At 40.2% G+C, this 18,380-nt stretch overlaps 1 protein-coding gene across 2 annotated transcripts in view; it reads right to left on the reverse strand.

Moving 5' to 3' along the window:
* pan3 (poly(A) specific ribonuclease subunit PAN3) overlaps window positions 1-18,380 on the reverse strand; it is a 161,618-nt gene that overhangs the window by 113,877 nt on the left and 29,361 nt on the right. For both annotated transcript variants that reach the window (XM_072577296.1, XM_072577295.1), the window contains exon 3: window positions 5,170-5,242. In XM_072577296.1, coding sequence (XP_072433397.1) covers window positions 5,170-5,242 — 73 coding nt within the window. The remainder of the gene's footprint in view (window positions 1-5,169; window positions 5,243-18,380) is intronic.

The raw sequence follows: 18,380 nt of genomic DNA on the forward strand, positions 1-18,380 counted from the left end.
TTATTGGTCAGAGTATTGAGTACAGGAGTTGGGAGGTCATGTTATGGCTGTACAGGACATTGGTTAGGCCACTGTTGGAATATTGCGTGCAATTCTGGTCTCCTTCCTATCGGAAAGATGTTGTGAAACTTGAAAGGGTTCAGAAAAGAGCTACAAGGATGTTGCCAGGGTTGGAGGATTTGAGCTACAGGTAGAGGCTGAACAGGCTGGGGCCGTTTTCCCTGGAGCGTTGGAGGCTGAGGGGTGACCTTATGGAGGTTTACAAAATTATGAGGGGCATGGATAGGGTAAATAGACAAAGCCTTTTCCCTGGGGGTCGGGGAGTCCAGAACTAGAGGGCATAGGTTTCGGGTGAGAGGGGAAAGATATAAAAGAGACCTAAGGGGCAAGGTTTTCATGCAGAGGGTGGTATGTGTATGGAATGAGCTGCCAGAGGATGTAGTGGAGGCTGGTACAATTGCAACATTTAAGAGGCATTTGGATGGTTATATGAATAGGAAGGGTTTGGAGGGATATGGGCTGGGTGCTAGCAGGTGGGACTAGATTGGGTTGGGATGTCTGGTCGGCATGGACAGGTTGGACCGAAGGGTCTGTTTCCATGCTGTACATCTCTATGACTCTAGTTGATTTGTCTTAAGTACTGAGCACAATTAATGAAGGAAATGCAGTGGATATGGTCTGGATTTTTAAAAAGTGCTTGACAAACAATCACAAAATTCCAGCTGACAAATTAGTGCTCACAGAATGGATGAGTCAGTGTCAGCATGAATTAAAAAATGCAAGATGGACAGAAGATAATGAGTTATGGTAAAGATTTCTTGTTTATCAGATTGGAGGATAATAGACATTAATACTCCCCACTCAGTGCTGTAACTCCTGCTTTGACTGATTATATGTAAAGGACTTGGATATTGGAATATAGAGTAAAACTTGAAAATGTGCCAGCAACACAAAACTTGGCAAGAGTGACAAATATTGAGGATGACATAAATATACTGCAAAAGGACACAGATCAGGGAGCAGAAGAACCAGACAAGTGTAAATTGTAATTTATGCAAGCAAGTGTGAGGTGATGCATTTGCAAACAAAAGGTGAGGGAGAGGCAAACAAACTTAGTGATGTAGTTCTAAACAACACAAGACATTGAAGAAACCGGAGTGGGAATCCACATAGATCATGGAAGATGGTGGGACAAGATGAGAAAGTGGAATGTTGGACTTATAAGTAGCAATATTGAGCACAAGAAGATCAGTTCGAAGGGAGATTGTGGTGTATTGGTATGATCTGCTCATCCAGAGGTCCAGGCTAATACTCTGGGAGCATAAACTCCATTATGGCAACTGGCAAAATTTAACACTTAATTTATAATTCTGGAATTTAAAAAGTCCAGTCAATTGTTCTAAAAACGTATGTGGTTCACCAATATTCTCTACAGTAGGAAATCTGCTTTTGTTACCCAAACATGTGACTTGAGAATCCAATCCATGTGGCAGGTTCTTAAGTGCCCTCTAACATAGCCGAACACTCAGTGACATAAAATTGCTACAAACTCATAAAAGAATGAAATCAATTTAGGTTTGGAAATCCAGTCCTGCTGACCTATAAAGTCCACCCTACTAACATCTGGGGACGAGTGCGAAACTTGGGAGACCTAAAATAGTTAAGCAACAGCATTACATACTTATGCTCTCAAAATCATGCCTTACAAAGTACAAGATGTCACCATCCAGGGGTATACACCTTGCCCACAAAACATCTATGCCATTTCTGAACTAGTTCCAATTTCTTTACGGAGTAAGCATCTACTGCCTTACTTCCCAGGTATTTAAATTATGATACTTTCTCCAGCAGTTGACCATTTGAAGAAAGAGAATATTAAAATTAAAATTTTAATTTTCTCATTTATAAAAAAGCAAAAGCTTTTTAAAAATCACATCTTGAGAATAAGTGGCAGCTATTTCCAAATGTGATTATGCAGAGTGGATCAAATGACCTCCTTACAAGTTGCAAAAATATGAATAAAAATTTTCCAAATATTTACTCCACAAACTCCATGATTATAATGCGGAATTGTTAGGATGTGATATAATATGCAAAGTCAAATGCATATCTAATACAACAAATTACAGCTTTTAAAATTCTGAACGATCATGCTGCAGTTAGTTTTTGCCTCCATCGAGTACTTGATTTATACAAGATGATTATTTAGGAGCCCTCCATGAATCGTCACACTGACCATGAAATGGTCGAGAGGGTCATATGTTCCAATAATACCTTCACTGATACTGTTGAAACTCCTTGCTCCAGAGGTTGTGCCACCCACTGAAACGATTGGGAGAAGTGCCAAAATGCAGTCTGAAAATTCCTCAGTGGCATAATACTGAATGAAAAATATGCATCTCTCCAGTTATGAAGGGGAAAGGTGCTTACAGCAGCAAGTGGTCCTGGATATTACAATTGACATCTGTGACCATGTAATCTGACTACCAACCCACTAGGATCATGCAGATAGCGATGGCACAGTAAGCCCAATGTAAAAGGAAGTCCTCTGAAGTTTTCTACCAGGGTCCATTTGTCAAACCCTCTGGCATTAAGAGATTCGGTATGGGTCAGGGCTACGAACCAGAGAGTCCCTCGTCAAGAATCTATACACCAAAGTCAGATGTACATTTTTGTTTGGTTAGAGCTGTTTTTTGGACAGCAGCATCTATGACTCAGCAGACTTCTTTAGGCTAACTGTTGCTCATCCAAATGTTGGTTCGTCTGTTTTTTTTGAGGGGGTGGAATTTAGTGAAAAGTGTGTCTTGAAAATTAGATATCCTACTTTCTCCTGATTAGAGCATGACACCCTGACGGATTGTTAGCTTTGTGCTCAAAAAAAAAGAAAATTTTTAAATGTGTAACTTGGAATGTAAATACTCGTGAATAATCTCAAAAGCAACCATCCAGTAAGAACAGATTCTATCTTTTATGTGAATTGTAAAAACGTCAAATTGATAAATGTCATCCTCAATGAGATTCTCATTCACAGAGAGGACAGTCGAATGAAGCATCAGGGAATACACCTTTACTGAAATTGAAAGACTAACAGCAACCTTCAAGTCCAATGAGTTGGTTGTGCCCCCTCGAAATAAGATCTTGCCTGCACTTTTATATAAATGGAACATAAAATGAGATTTCACAGATAACTAACCAATATGACACTCTCATCAGAACTTATGCCCTAAATCTCAACTCTAATGAGGTGTTGAGGAAGAGTTTATTCTGACCTTTAAGTCCCCACAGCCAACTCAAAAGATAAAAATGTCATCCTTATGAGAAATTAATGCTTGTGGCAAGGCGAAACCACTAGGAAAACTGGGTGGGAAAGCAATAGGACCCTGTTACTGACAAAGTATGCTCAGTATAATAAATATCTTCTTCCACAATTAGGACCAATACAAAACCAAAAAGCATCATAGATCAAAGCACTGGCCAGTCCTGGATTTTGTTTTGGTGGGGTTTGGCAGTAGATGCATCATGATTGCTAGGCACCAACAATGCAGACCCAGGACACTGCTACAGAAGTTCTTTCCTTATCCTAAATGACTTCAGCTGCTTTAAAGACTCTGTCATAACATCAGGACTGGTTTGCTTGCAAGTGATTCCTTGGTATTCACTCCATTCACAACTCCGATAATGAAGTATTCCATACCTTCTTACGAAACCGGACTGATATCCAAGTTTCAGCTGACTAATGATAGTTAACGTTTAAGCCAATTGTTGACTATATCTGGCTGCCTTTCCCACAACTTCAACAGCACAGCCAGCAAACTTCCTACTACAACTATGTGCAGATCACCAATTATCAAAAGCTTACCTGGACCAGTTAAAATAACATTCTAGCTACAAAGCCAAGACAGAGACTTGATAACACTGTCGGTCGCAAAGAAACTAAGTCAGGAGTGCTCTGAAATACATAGCTCCACCTGCCACAATATTGAAAAAGTACAGAGTGACCAATTTGATTAATGTCCCAGGTGAGCTGAACCATGAATGTGCTGTGATTATGTTTGAGTATTTACTGCTTACTTTAGTAGCACCATCCACCTCTAAGAACTGGAATAAGCAGCTAAATGGAAACAACGTTTCTGAATTGCCTTCAAAAGTTACCAACTTTTTCAATCTAAACATATACTTCCATCCCTTCACCATAACGAGTTCCTAATCCTGAATTTCCTACATAGCGCAACATGCACAATGACATGTCCCTTATTTCCTAAAAGCATTTAAGGATCGACAAGAAATATGGCCATGTCTGCATCAATTACATCCCAAGTTAGTATTTTTTTAAAAAGGGATATTCAATTCATAGACATTAGTTAATTATTTCTACACAGCAAATTATTCTTTCAAGAGTATTTGGTCCATTATTATTGATAAGCAAAGCTTATGCTCAGGCCTACTCTATACTCCTATATACTTTCTCAGATATTTCACATTACAAAATTATTTTCTCCTGCTTCTTTTGATTCTAGAACACAATTAGTCTTTGATTAAAACTACAGAATTAATTTGTAAAGTGCAAATTCACCAGAGTGTTGATTATTATTTCTGTAGTATAAAAGATGGTACCTTTCTGCATTATTCTAGGTAAAACAGCTAAGGGTCAGAAAGAGGGAAAGTATTACTTACAAAAATAAATGTCCCAGCATTCCACAGGACTGCCAATTCACACTAACTGAGTAAAGGCAGAAAGTATATAATCCTGAAATGATACCTAAAAATCATATTTAAATAATGGTTTCCAAAATATGTCTGGTACAACTTGCCAAATTAAAATCTGTATTTTATTATTATGCAAGGTTTGATATCTCAAATCAGAGCCAGAACCAAATCAAATAAGGGCAATCATGTAATTTTAACTTAATTTACACCAGATATTTACTGCATTACAAGCAAACTGAGTCAGGTACATCAAACCTACTTCAGATCATGGTAATGTTAAAAAGAATGAGTTGGGTATACATCTGCAAAATGAGTTTCTCAAAACAAAAAGTGTCAAAAATCATGACCCTACCACCACACTGTCCCCCTCCCAGTTCCCACATTTAGCAAACTAAATCAAAAAAGCATCTACAAAATATATTTTTTGAAAATATACAACTGAATTCCAGTAAAATACTTTACCATGTCCTGCACAAGCATATGCTTTGGCACAATCACTCAACAGGCTGGGTGAGCTGCTGCTGTTAGCTTGCCTCTGTAAGCAAAAACAAGTATTATTATAACTGTCTTTTATGATATCCATTCGCTCACAAATCATTTATATGCCACTTGGCAAAACTTTCACCTGCCTTTCATCTTGGCTTAAAAGTATCAAGTTACCAACAGACTTCATCATTATGAAAGGTTTCCTTAAATATTAAAAATCACACAACACCAAGTTATAGTCCAACAGGTTTATTTGGAAGCAATTCTTTAATGTTGCATGCTTACCTATAGATGTTCTATTTATTTTAGAAATTTGCTTATACCAACATGAGTACTATACTGAAGTCAACCATGGGCCAGTGTCACTGATCGCTTCTTCAAGGAGAATTTCACGGTATACTTTGAAATGGCTGGATACTACCACTTACAAAGATAAAAGGCTGCAGACTCAGACTAAGCACATGGGATCTAACAATAAGTGAGATGACCTTCAATACTGTGATGCATAGAGATTCTCCTAGCTTTGTGCAGTATTGAAGTAGATTTGCCTTCAACTGAAATGAGACTAAGGCATTCGCTGTCTGCTCAGATTGATATTATAGATCTCATGATACCACTCAAAGAACAGCAAGAAAGTTCGCCTGACTTTCTAGCTGATAATTATCTACTGACAACACCAAACCAGATTATTTGATCAGTTATCTTGATGTTGTTTGTGGAGTCTAGTGATGCATAAACTCTCATTTGTACTGAACTAACTTAATTTAGTTGGAAAACTCCTCTTCAAATGGATTACTAATCACAGATTCCCAGTTCAGCCATAACCCTTCACTTCCCATCTGCTCACTACACAGCATCCTAGCATTTTAAGGATTTCCTTCCTTCTTTGCAATTTCACCTGCATGCTGGTTGCCTGGTGCATTTCTGCCATCTGGACACGTGTACAAAAATGTTGTTAACAGCTTCAGTCTGGGTCCAATCAGTCAGGCCAGCTGTCGTACTCAGAGAATAAATCTCACTCAATTTGTGATTTTAGGCCTCTGGAGAAGGCTGAAGTAATGGTTCCTCCCAATCCTTTACACAACCCTTGCTCTCCACATCCATCTAGATGTCTTTGGGACCTTAATTATTTCAACCTTCTCAGTCAATCCAAAGCGCCAATAATCTGGTTACCTGTTTACAGTCTCCATCCAGTAATCATGTATCAGTAAGACTGCATAGTGCTCTTCAACTACCCCACACAATCCCAAGATCTAGACACTAAACTCCCTGGGTGCATGAGCCTCACATTAGTCATAGAGCCATAGAGACGAACAGCACAGAAACAGACCCTTCGGACCAACTCATCCATGCTGAACAGGCATCCTAAATTAAACCTAGTCCCATTCGCCAGCACTTGGCCCTTCTAAACCTTTCCTACTCACGTACCCATCCAGATGCCTTGTGGAATTGTACCAGCCTCCACCATTTCCTCTGGCAGTTCATTCCACACACACACGTCACCCTCTGTGTGAAAACGTTGCCCCTTAGGCCCCTTTTAAATCTTTCCCCTCTCACCCTAAACCTGTGCCCTTTAGTTCTGGACTCTCCCACCCCAGATCTTGTCTTTTTACCTTATACATACCCCTAATGATTTTATAAACCTCCATAAGGTCACCCCTCAGCCTCTGAAGCACCAGGGAAAAAAAAAAGAGTCCTAGCCTATTCAGCCTCTCCCGATAGCTCAAACCTTCCGATCCTAGCAATATCCTTGTAAATTCTTTCTGAACCCTTTCAAATTTCATAACATCCTTCCTATAGCAGGGACTGGAATTGCACACACTATTCCAAAAGTGGCCTAACCAACATCCTATACGTGACTTCCCAACTCCTATACTCAATACACTGACGAATACAGGAAAATATACCAAATGCCTTCTTCACTATCCTATATGAGACCCCACTTTCAAGGAACTAACTATGAACGTGCACTCCAAGGTCTCTTTGTTTAGCAACACTCCGCAGGACCTTACCATTAAGTATATATGTCCTGCCCTGATTTGTCTTTCCAAAATGCAGCATCTCAGATTTATCCAAATTAAATTCCATCTGCCACTGCTGTCTTGCTGAGCTTTGAGGGGCACTCTTCCCTCCCTAGCTCATTTGGAAGGTGCTGGAATCTACTGTTAAAAAAGTCTTAAATAATGTACTTTTAAAACAAAAAGCACGATCAGAACAATAGGGTAGATAAGGGAGAACCAACAGAGGTGGCAAATCTGGATTTCCAAATCACATTCAATGGAGTTCCACACAAGATGTTAATAGTCAAAACAAAGGCTCACAAATGGAGGAAGACAAATTAGTATGGGTAGAGGATTGGTTACCAGGCAGAAAGCAAAGAGTCAGAATAAATGGGGGACTTTAAGTTGGGAAGCTGCGACTCATGGAATACCACAAGGTTCACTGCAGAGAATGCAACCATTTATATCTACAGTGGAAACTCGATTATCTGATTGTGATGGGCGGGCACTATTTCATTTGGATAATCAGAAAATCAATTAAATGCCTTTTCTCTGGGGCTCGGAGTTTTAAAGTCTGCTCTCTATTCTAGAGAATACAGCAGCACACAGCAGGTGAGACCCCGCCCTCCCTCCTCCCACACCCTGTCCAAAAGCCACCCCCCCCCACCCCTCTCCAGGGTATCCAGACTGCACACCAACAAGACTGCTGCTGCTGCCTTTTGGGGCAAGTCTCCAAATAGTGTGCACACCCAACTTTTTACTGCAAATTTTTGACAGGTACACCCCTCTGTTGAACTCTAGGGAAAGTGTGGGGGGGGAGAGAGAGAGAGAGAGAGAGAGAGAGAGAGAGAGAGAGAGAGAGAGAGAGAGAGAGAGAGAGAGAGAGAGAGAGAGAGAGAGAGAGAGAGAGAGAGAGAGAGGAGGGGGGGGGGAGAGAGAGAGAGAGGGGGGGGGGGAGAGAGAGAGAGAGAGAGAGGGGGGGGAAAGAGAGAGAGAGAGAGAGGAGAGAGAGAGAGAGAGGGAGGAGAGAGAGAGAGAGGAGAGAGAGAGAGAGAGGGAGGAGAGAGAGAGAGAGAGAGAGAGAGAGAGAGAGAGAGAGAGAGAGAGAGAGAGATCAGCCATTCAGAGACGGTGCCTCTTTAATCACTGTAAACAAAAGACCCAATCACTGCTGGATGTAATGTTTCTATCGGGACCTTGAGATCTCCTTTGGATAATCCAATTTTCGGATAATTGGTATTCTGATAATAGAGTTTCCTCTGTATTTTGCAATGCAGACAAAAAGACAGAAAGTAATATATCTAAGTTTACCAATGACAAGTAGAAATGCAAGGTGCAAGAGGGCACAAAAGGCTGCATAGTGATATAGACAGGTTAATTTTGTGGGCATCAAGGTGGCAGATGGTGTATAATATGAGGAAGTGTTAGATCATTTATTATGGTCATAAGCATAGAAAAGCTGATTTTTAAAAAAATTGTGAAGCATGTAAATGCTGATGTTCAGACAGATGTGGGTGAATTTGTACAAGGAACACAGCAAATCAGAATGCAGGTACAGCAACAAATTAAAAAAGCATATGGCATGTTGTTCGCTCTTGTAAGGCAACTGGAGTATAAGAATAAAGGGATCTTGTCACATACAGGGCACTGGTGAGACCATACCTGGAATACTATGAGAAACTTCAGTATCTGTATTTAAAAAAAAGATATACAGAATAACCTCGATTATACGAACGAGACTGGCAGGGAGTATGTTGTTCAGGTAACTGATTTTTCGAATAACGTTTTTAACGGGACCTTGACATCTTGTTCGATTAATCCAAAGTTCGGATAATTGATGTTCGGATAACTGAGGTTGTTCTGTATTTGCATTGGGGGCAGGATCTGAAATGAGAGGGTTGTCCTAGAAGAGGCTGAATAAATTATCTCTATTCTCTTGAAGTTAGAAGAATGAGAGCAGGAAACATTCAAGATTAAGATAGACTGGATAGATATTATGATCCCAGTTGATATTATTTGACAAGTTAGATCCTAGATTGAGAATAACTTGTTTTGGTTTTGGTTTTAACAAGGTGGTCTCTGAGACAAAAGTATGCAACATTCTAGGCTTTGTTTAACAATAAAACAATAGTTTATTGAGCAAAAGAAAGTAAAATAAAGTAAACCAATCTATTTATTTAGATCATATATTCATAGAATTTGAAAACACACATTAAATTTATAATCCCATTAATTCCAAAATAGTCCTTTTGAAGTTTCGAAGAAATTATCCCTTGTACAGCACTCACACCAGAAACTGTTCCTCTAACACCTCAAAAGGCTTCAGGTAACTGAATTTACTCCCAATCTGGAACCTTTGCCAGTTAATTTAGTTTATTGTATTCTCCATTTCTCAGGAGCACTGTTCTATGTCCATGCAAAGACTTCACAGAAGTACCCCAAAACATTGTACAACTGAAACAAAAGCCACTCCCTCCATAATATGCCCTTTCCTTGAACAACAAGGAACAGTTTCAGAATAAAGAGGCCCATCATTTAGGACTGGGATAAGAAACAATTTCTTCCTTCAAAGGTTTGCAAGTCTGTATAACTGTCTTAGAGGGTTGCAGATGAACCATTATTGAATATGCTTCAAGGTTGAGATTTTTTCAGGGTTTCAGGGAATCAAGGGATATGGAGGGTTGGTGAGGAAACACAGTTGCAGCTCCAGCTAAACCATGTTCATATGAGTGACAGAGCAGACTCCGTAGGGCTTAGTCTTCCCAGGTTCATAATTCTTATATTCTTAGAACACCTGTCTTGGTTAGGAATCTAAAACAACACCCTGTGCCCAATCTAAGTAAATATAGCACAGGTCACAATCCAAATGTCCCATGGAACCCAGTTTCAGAGTCTGTGACCTCTTATAATCATGGCTAAATTTCAAAAATGTTAATTAATTGTACGCCAATTTGGAACACTTTGCTTTGATGAAAGTATTTATGGAAATAAATGTTCTATCAACAGTGTTGTTAAGAATATCTACTAAACAAGCATTCACAAAATGTGTGTCATAATTGAAAGTGCATGGAGGTGCATAATTTTCCATCGGTTTCATAATGTGCATTACTGGGTAAATTTCACTAAGACAAACAGTTCCCACCTATAGCGATTGCATACTGTAAACAGAACAAGCAAAATCTTTTTCTACATTAAAATGTTACTTTCTCCAAATAAAAGTTTCTATTTTTAAATGTTTAAAATTTAAGGAAAGTATACGTTTTAATGTGACCAATTCTCAATCTCTTAAATTTCAATGAATACAGGTCCAACCTTTTAACATAAAATAATCCCTTCATCCGAGCAATCAGCAAGTGACCACACTTGTGGGTTTATTCGCTGAGCTGGGAAGCATTTCGTCCCATCTCGGTGACATCTTCAGTGCTTTAGAGCCACCTATGAAGCCCTGCGGTACGGTCTTCTAGAATTTATTTGGTTCCATTTGTGCTGTTTCCGGTTGCTCATTGTAGTGGTCAATATATTGGGCCTAGGTCTGTGTGTTTGTTGATGGAGTCCGTGGATGAGTGCCATACTTCTAGAAATTCCCTGGCTGCGCTCTGTTTAGCTTGTCCAATGATTGTTGTGTTGTCCCAGTCGAACTTATTGTCCTTGTCATCTGTGTGTTTAGTTACTAGCCACAGCTGGCATTTAGTGGCTAGTTGATGTTCGTGGATGCAGATTGCGAGTTGGCTGCCTGTTTGTCCTATATAATACCTTGAATCAGCAAGTGAACTTTCTCTGGACTACCTCAAGTAAAAAGATGCTCTTTATTAAACAAGGAGATAAAAGTTGTAGACAGTACTCCAGGTGTCTTTTAACAAGCATCTCGAATGAGCACTTAAAATGCCAAGCTATAAGCTATGGACCAAGTGCAGGTAAATTGAATTAGTGTTGTTTTGCTGTTTGTTGGCTGGCATAGACATGGTGGTTGAAGGATGTGTTTCTATCCCTCTGTGGTCCCACCCACACCCTCTACAACTGCAACAAAACTTCTCTACTTTTATCATCCCTTGTAATAAATAGCAACATCCCATTAACCTTCCTAATTATTTGCTATACCTGCATACTAACTTTATGCAATTAAATGTATCAGGACACTCAGATCTCTCCCTACCTGCATTCTCTTTCCACTGAAATCATATGCTGCTTTTAATTCTATTAAAGTGGACAAATGCACATGCTTCTGCAGTATATTGTTATATTTTTTGCAGTTACTTTCCCACCTGTTGGAGTGCTAAGTTTCAATTAAGTAGTAAAACATCTACAAAGAGATATGGGTAGGTTAGGTGAACAGGCCAATGTATGGAGTTTAACGCAGATCGGTGTGAGGTAATCCCTTTTGGTCAGGAAAGGCAATTTATTCTCTAAATGGAGAAAAACTTCTAGAATGCAAGTACAGCAGGTAATAAAATGCCAAAATTCCATTTGCCTTCTTTATTGTTAAAAGTAGAGAAGTATTATTACAACTGTAAAAGGCATTAGTGAGATCACATCTGGAGTACTACACATAGTTTTGGCTCTCTTACCTGAGGAGGGATGTAGTTGTATTGAAAACAATTCAGAGAAGGCTTACTAGATTGATTTCCAATATGATACATTTGTCACGAAGAGAAATTGAGCAGGTTAGGTCTATAGTCTCAAGAGTTTAGAAAAATGAGAGGTTGTAGTGAAAAAAAAACTGACAGGAGATCTAATTGCAATATACAATATGCTAAACTGATTGACAAAATAGACAGAAATCAGATCTTTCCTTTTGTGGGGCAATCCATAATTAAAGGTTTTATATCCTAAAACAAAGATGAAGAGAACTTGCTTCTCTGAAAGGGTCATGAATCTGTGGAAGTCACTACCTCAGAATACAGTAAATGCTGGGACATTGATTTTAATTACTACTAGGTTGTAGGGTTGTAGAGAACAGACAGGAAAGTGGAGTTGAGGCAGAGAGGAGATCGGCCATGACTGTATTGAAAGGTGAAGCAAGCTCAAGGGGTTAATTACCCACTTCTGCTTCTAGTTCTTATGTTCTTACCTTAAAAGGGAGGTCCTAGCACTGATCCCTGTAGCACTCTGCTAGCAATGTTTGCAAACCCAAAAATGACCCATTTATCCTGCCACCTGTTAGATGATCATGCCACTATCCGCGTTGCTATGTTCCACCCAACAACATAAGTTAGTTTCTAGGAAAAGAGCTTTTGTGTGACACCTTATCGAATGCCTTATGGAAATTCGAATAAATCACATCTAATTTTGCATTATCCACCATGCTCGTTACTTTCTCAAAGAACTCTAATCAGCTGACTTCCCTTTCACAAAAACAATTTGGCTCAGATTGCACTGAGATTTTCTGTGTCCTGTTGTAAACTTCAATGATAAATTCCAGTTTTTACCTTGCAACATAACCTCTGGCTTCCTGGTTTTCTTTTTTTGAATAGAGTGATATTCACTGCTTTCTAATCTTTCCAAAAACAGGAAATTTTGGAAAATAACTACCAATGCATTCACTAGCTCAGCAGCCAATTTTTCCAACATTGAGAAGGAAAGATTTAAAAAGGACCAGAGGGGCAACTTTTTCCACACAGAGGGTGGTGAGTGTATGGAACGAGCTGCCAGAGGATGTGGTGGAGATGAGTATTATTACAACATTTAAAAGGCATCTGGACGGTTAGATAAATAGGAAAAGTTTAAAGGGATAAGGTCCAAATGCTGGCAAATAGATCTAGGTCAGATTGGGATGTCTAGTCAGTGCGGATGAGTTGGACCGAAGAGTCTGTTTCCATTCTATGCGACTCCCTCAGTCCATCAGGACCTGCGCAATTGTCACATTTTATTTATTTTTCAACAGGAAAAACCTTCTGCTTCATGATCATAATTGCCGCAGGTTCCTCCCTTCCTTTCACCTCTTGATTTATAATTATTTGAGATATTATTTGCATCTTCCAGGGTGAAAATTGATGCAAAACATCTATTCAATTCATCTACCATGGAAATTAGCTCCCCACACTCATTGCTCCCTTCAATCTTTTCCTTTTAAAAACCTGGAGGAACTCAGAGTGCAAATTATTTTTAGATTTCTAGCTAGCTTTTCTCACAAATTTCTTACTCAATTCTTAAAAATTATTTTGTCATTATCATATTCTATTCAATCTTCTGACCTGTCACGAAGCTTCATGAAAATGTCCATACTTTATTTCAATTTGATACTAATCTTTACTTTCTTATTACTGGATTCTTTCCAACATACAAAAAAAGTAAGTCTGTCAAAGTGTGACATTTAAAAATGCACATTTATATCATCTCATATTCTTGGGAGGGGCATGGGCCATATGCTGGCAAATCTATTAGTTTAGGCGATTTGGTTGTTGTGGACAAGTTGGACTGAATGGTCTGTTTCTGTGCAATACGACTATGACTAGGATATAAAAACTGATGCTAGAATTACGGAAGCAATGACATATTATAAACTTGCCTCAACATCAATTTGCCTATTGTACATGTTGTAGGAAACCAGAAAACACAATAGGCTGCCAAAACTTCAGAGCTAATGTGACTCCCACAAAATAAAGAGAAGCTGTTTACATCTATGCATTAAAAAATACAGTTGTGATTTCTTTGAAGATGATAAACTTGATAGGGTGCAGAAAAAAATTAACAAGGATGTTACTAGGGTTGGAGGGTTTGAGCTATAGGGAGAGGCTGAATAGGCTGGGGCTATTTTCCCTGCAACAGAGGTTGAGGGGCGACCTTATAGAGGTTTATAATGGGGCACACAGTGAAGTTGAATCGTCAAGGCCGTTTTCACCCCAGAGGAGGGAAGTTCAAAACTAGAGGGCATAGGTTTAAAGGTAAGAGGGGAAAGACATAAGTGACATAAGGGGCAACATGTTCCACAGAAGAAGGTGATAAGTGGATAAAATAAACTTCCAGAGGAAGTGCTGGAGGCTGGTACAATAACATTTAAAAAGCATCTTTATGGATACATGAATATGATGATAGAGGGAACATAGAACATTACAGCGCAGTACAGGCCCTTCGGCCCTCTATGTTGTACTGACCTGTCATACCAATCTGAAGCCCACCTAACCTACACTATTCCATGTACGTCCATATGCTTGTCCAATGACAACTTAAATGTACAAAGTTGGTGAGTCCACTACCGTTACAGGCAAAGCATTCCATACCCTTACTACGGAGTAAAGAAATGGGCCAAATGCTGGCAAATTGGACCAGATTAATTTAGGATATCTGGTCTGCCCAGGCAAGTTGGACTAAAAGATCTGTTTCAATGATGTCCAACTCTATGACTTTATAATGAATAACTGAACAAAGAAAAATTGGTAATAAAAGCACAACTGGATTTGGAGATCAGGTTGTCACAGGTCACAAGAATTGTATGCTCTTGGAAGTGAAGTGATCATTTGTACAAGTAGGTTGTACCATTTCGGTTGCTGATAATAAAGCTATATTTTAGTCGAATGTACAAGATTGTTAGTTAAACCATGGACAGCATGTCCTTCCCCTAAAGGGTTTCGCTCTCACTGGAATGTATCTATTATTGCTTAGTGTTATGAAACATCTCCCTAAATGTCTACCACTGAATTTCTGCTGGCCTACCCCTTAACCTAATTCCTCGGTTTAGCCAATTCTGTCTTCATACCCTTAATACTACTCTCATTTAATTTTGCACTACTAATCTTACTCTTTCTCCCAAAGATTTTGACATACAAAGAATGGCAAGACATTTGGAACTCTCTTCCATAAACAGCAGTTAATGCTAGATCAGTTGTTAGTTCTAAACTTGAGATCAGTATATTTTTGTTAAGCAAGGTTACTCAGGGACATGAGTCAAAGGCAACTATTGGGAAACTACAGATCAGTTGCAATCTCGGTGAATGCAAAACAGGCTCAAAAGGTTGAATGGTTTCCCCTACTCCTGTTCCTTTGTTCCTTTCTGCACCTCTACTCCTATAATTGAATTTTGCATTCAGTTTTGTCACCATCACTTGCAGAAATTTGGGGGGTAGTGCAGTGCAGAACAGGGCATGGAAAGAGCTTTAGAGGTTAAAGAGATAGTAGAACTATAACAGCAGAGTCCACCAGTCAACAATTTACTCTTGACACTGCACCCCAAGTACTTCCCATTTTTCTTTATTTCAAGAAGATATTTTATTCTGAAAAATATTTTAGACATACTGAAGTAGTCACTAAAGTAGTTCTGTGTACAGTGGCATTTGGTGAAACAAACAGATATTGGAATTTGACTCTATCCAATAAAAGAAACTAAAGGCATTTCTTACTTCAACAACACTATTTACATACACTGGAGGCAGCAGGGGATCCAATAACTGAACAGACTTCAATATAAAAAATTCAGACAATGGTCTTTCTCTGCTGCTCCTAGGCAGCAGTTGCCCCAAGCTTTAGTGCATCCATCACCGCGTAGTCTTGGACCTGGGAAGGTACCAGTCTGCAACACTCAGTCGTGGTCCTTGTTCTGGAAGGCTAAGTTTCGAGCAAATCAAACAACTTCTTTCACAGTGTTGATGGTCCTCCAGGCACAATGTTAGTCCGTGTGTGTCCGGGGGAACAGACAGTCGGACACAGAGTCCTGTGTCACAGATCTGCTGAGGACGAAACTCGGCAAAAACCACTACATCTTTCTCCAAGCTTTCTTTGAAAAAGCAAATTCCAGAAGGAGATGTGTGACAGTGTGTACCACTCAACCATCTTTCCTCATGGATTCGCACATGCTACCTACCAGAAGCATTCTGTCATACACCTCAGCAGCTCTTGGCCAATCAAGTCCCACAGAGCTGAATACAACTCAGTCAGTAAGCCACCGCTTCGGGGAGTTTTATTCTTTTCTAAAGACTCAAGGGCCTCGATCTGCTAATCTTGAGATAATGGCTGGTCCAGCTCTTCTATGCGCTGCCATCTACAATCTCCATCATAGAGAACAGGAACAACAGAGGCTGCTCTGTCAGTGGGCTTCATGCCATATAATCTGACATAAGAAGATTCGCTGATCCTCAGGATGTCAGACTGAGATAACATTACCAAGTCATCATCTTCCTTCAGGCTGCTGAGCACAGAGCTCTTCTTGTGCATCTTTTGGAAGAAACGCAAACATGTCTCATTCTGCTCCACGGTGCAGACCCTAGATCAAAAAATTATGTTGGAGGAGTCTCTGGCAAAGAACAAGGCTTGCAGGTTCTTCACCCCCTGGAGATCCTTTGTGACTTCAATCCCTATTATTTTCTCAAGTAGATTCAGCAAGCTTTTCAGGACTTTGGAAAGCTTTCCTCTTCTCTATCTTCCAAATACCTTTGATGTTAAAGAACCTTTTGATGTTCCCTTTGACTGTTTCCCACAGTCCCCTTGAGATTCAAAAAGGGGCTTCATGGTTCTCCAACCTGTGTAATCCCTTTTGAGCTCCTCGATGTTTTCTTGGGGAAGCAGTTTCACATCCAGCTTCCATGTTCCTTTACCAGCCTGCTGGTCGTTCTATAGGTGAGAGAGTCAGCCAGCAGTAGACAGTGGTCAGAGAAGAACACCTGCTTGACACTCGTGGGTCTGAACGAAAACAATCAGGACACAAATAGGAAACCTATCCTCAAACGTACAGACCTTTCTGGTCGCAGTCCAGTATATCTACGCCATGCTCTGACTGTAGGGGTGAAGATGTCGTACAATTTGGCAACTTTAACCATTTCCATCAAGAATCTGGAAGTAGCGCCAGGGTTGCTGTGAACACCTCTGGATCATTCATCCATATCAATGTTGCGGTTGAAGCCACCAGCCAAAATGTTTGGCCTCGATGTCACCAGTGGCGGGGATGGGGGAGGGGTTCCTGCAGGACAGCAAGGCACTACTTTTTTTCCCATCAAGGTGTACACATTAGACTCAGTAGAGCATTTCTGTACATAGCGTCTGCAACGAGGCGTTTGCCCACCACTTCATTAAATTCCAAGAAGGTGAAGTTGCCTCCTCGCAGAATACCCAGGCCAGAGGAACAGCAAACATTCTCCCCCTGCCCCACTTAACCAAATGCCCATGAGCCCAAAAGCTCGATTATTTCCTATAGCTGCCGAGATGCAGCATCCTGCACTCCTCCAGAAACAGGGGTTCCACTTTTTCTTTAAACTTTTATTGAAAAATTTTTCTTTGCAAAATTAGAAAGTTAAGAAACATGAAAATATATCATAACTAAACAATAAACACATTGTGTAGCAGATTTAATGCTACATGTGTTAATGCTGTCAATTTTGAAACCCGCTGAGTGTTTACAGAATTATCCTTAGACCCTATAATCCATCCACAAGTGGTGTTGGCAGAGAGCACTCCCTGAATATCCATGGTGTACGCGAACTGTTGTATACTCTCAGCAATGAGGTAACAGTTCTACTCCTCCTTGGTGGGGACTGCCCTGGTCCAATGTCATTTGGGCAAAAATGAAATCAGGAAGGTCTGGTTCTGTGTCTAACAGTGCTAGATCGGAACATCTCTGCGCCTGCTGCCAACAACTATGGTGTGATGGCTAACCCTTGGTTCCCGATAGCTGGGGGTTAGGCTTCACCAGGCCCCTTGCGACATCCAGAGTTTCCAGGTTTCAGGGTGCTCCTCTCCTTCTCCCCAGTGGTACTATACCTCATTATTTTATTAGTGGCACGGCTTCATCATCAGAGGAACTGTCGGTGTGTCCGTCATGTAGCAGCCTCTTTCTGTTTTGCACTGGACTGGAGTGGGCCCCAACGTATTTTCCTTTTGTTTCTCACTGGTATCTACTCCCTAGTCTCCTTTACTACTTCCTCCTCCTCCATTGACTCAATTTGTTCACATGAACGTTGGGTCGGTTGCTGTGCCTCCACACTGACTACCTTTTCCTCCTCTCCAGCCTGCCCCTCATTTCAGTTTTCTCGTTGGAAGACTTACTATCCTTTGGGGGTCCATGGCTCACATTGCTGCCACTACTACCCACCTGTATTGCGGATTTCCTGGGCACGGCCACTAGGTCATAGCTCTGGTGATTGGTCACTGAACTGGCATTAGGCCAAAGCCTGTATAAAGACCCACTAATTGTCAGTTTAGCTCAACTGACAATCCTCAAAGTTCTGCTCATAATCACAATCCAGCGATTATCTCGAGAACTTT

Source organism: Chiloscyllium punctatum, chromosome 9, assembly GCF_047496795.1.
Source record: "Chiloscyllium punctatum isolate Juve2018m chromosome 9, sChiPun1.3, whole genome shotgun sequence".
NCBI classification, from domain to species: Eukaryota; Metazoa; Chordata; class Chondrichthyes; order Orectolobiformes; family Hemiscylliidae; genus Chiloscyllium; species Chiloscyllium punctatum.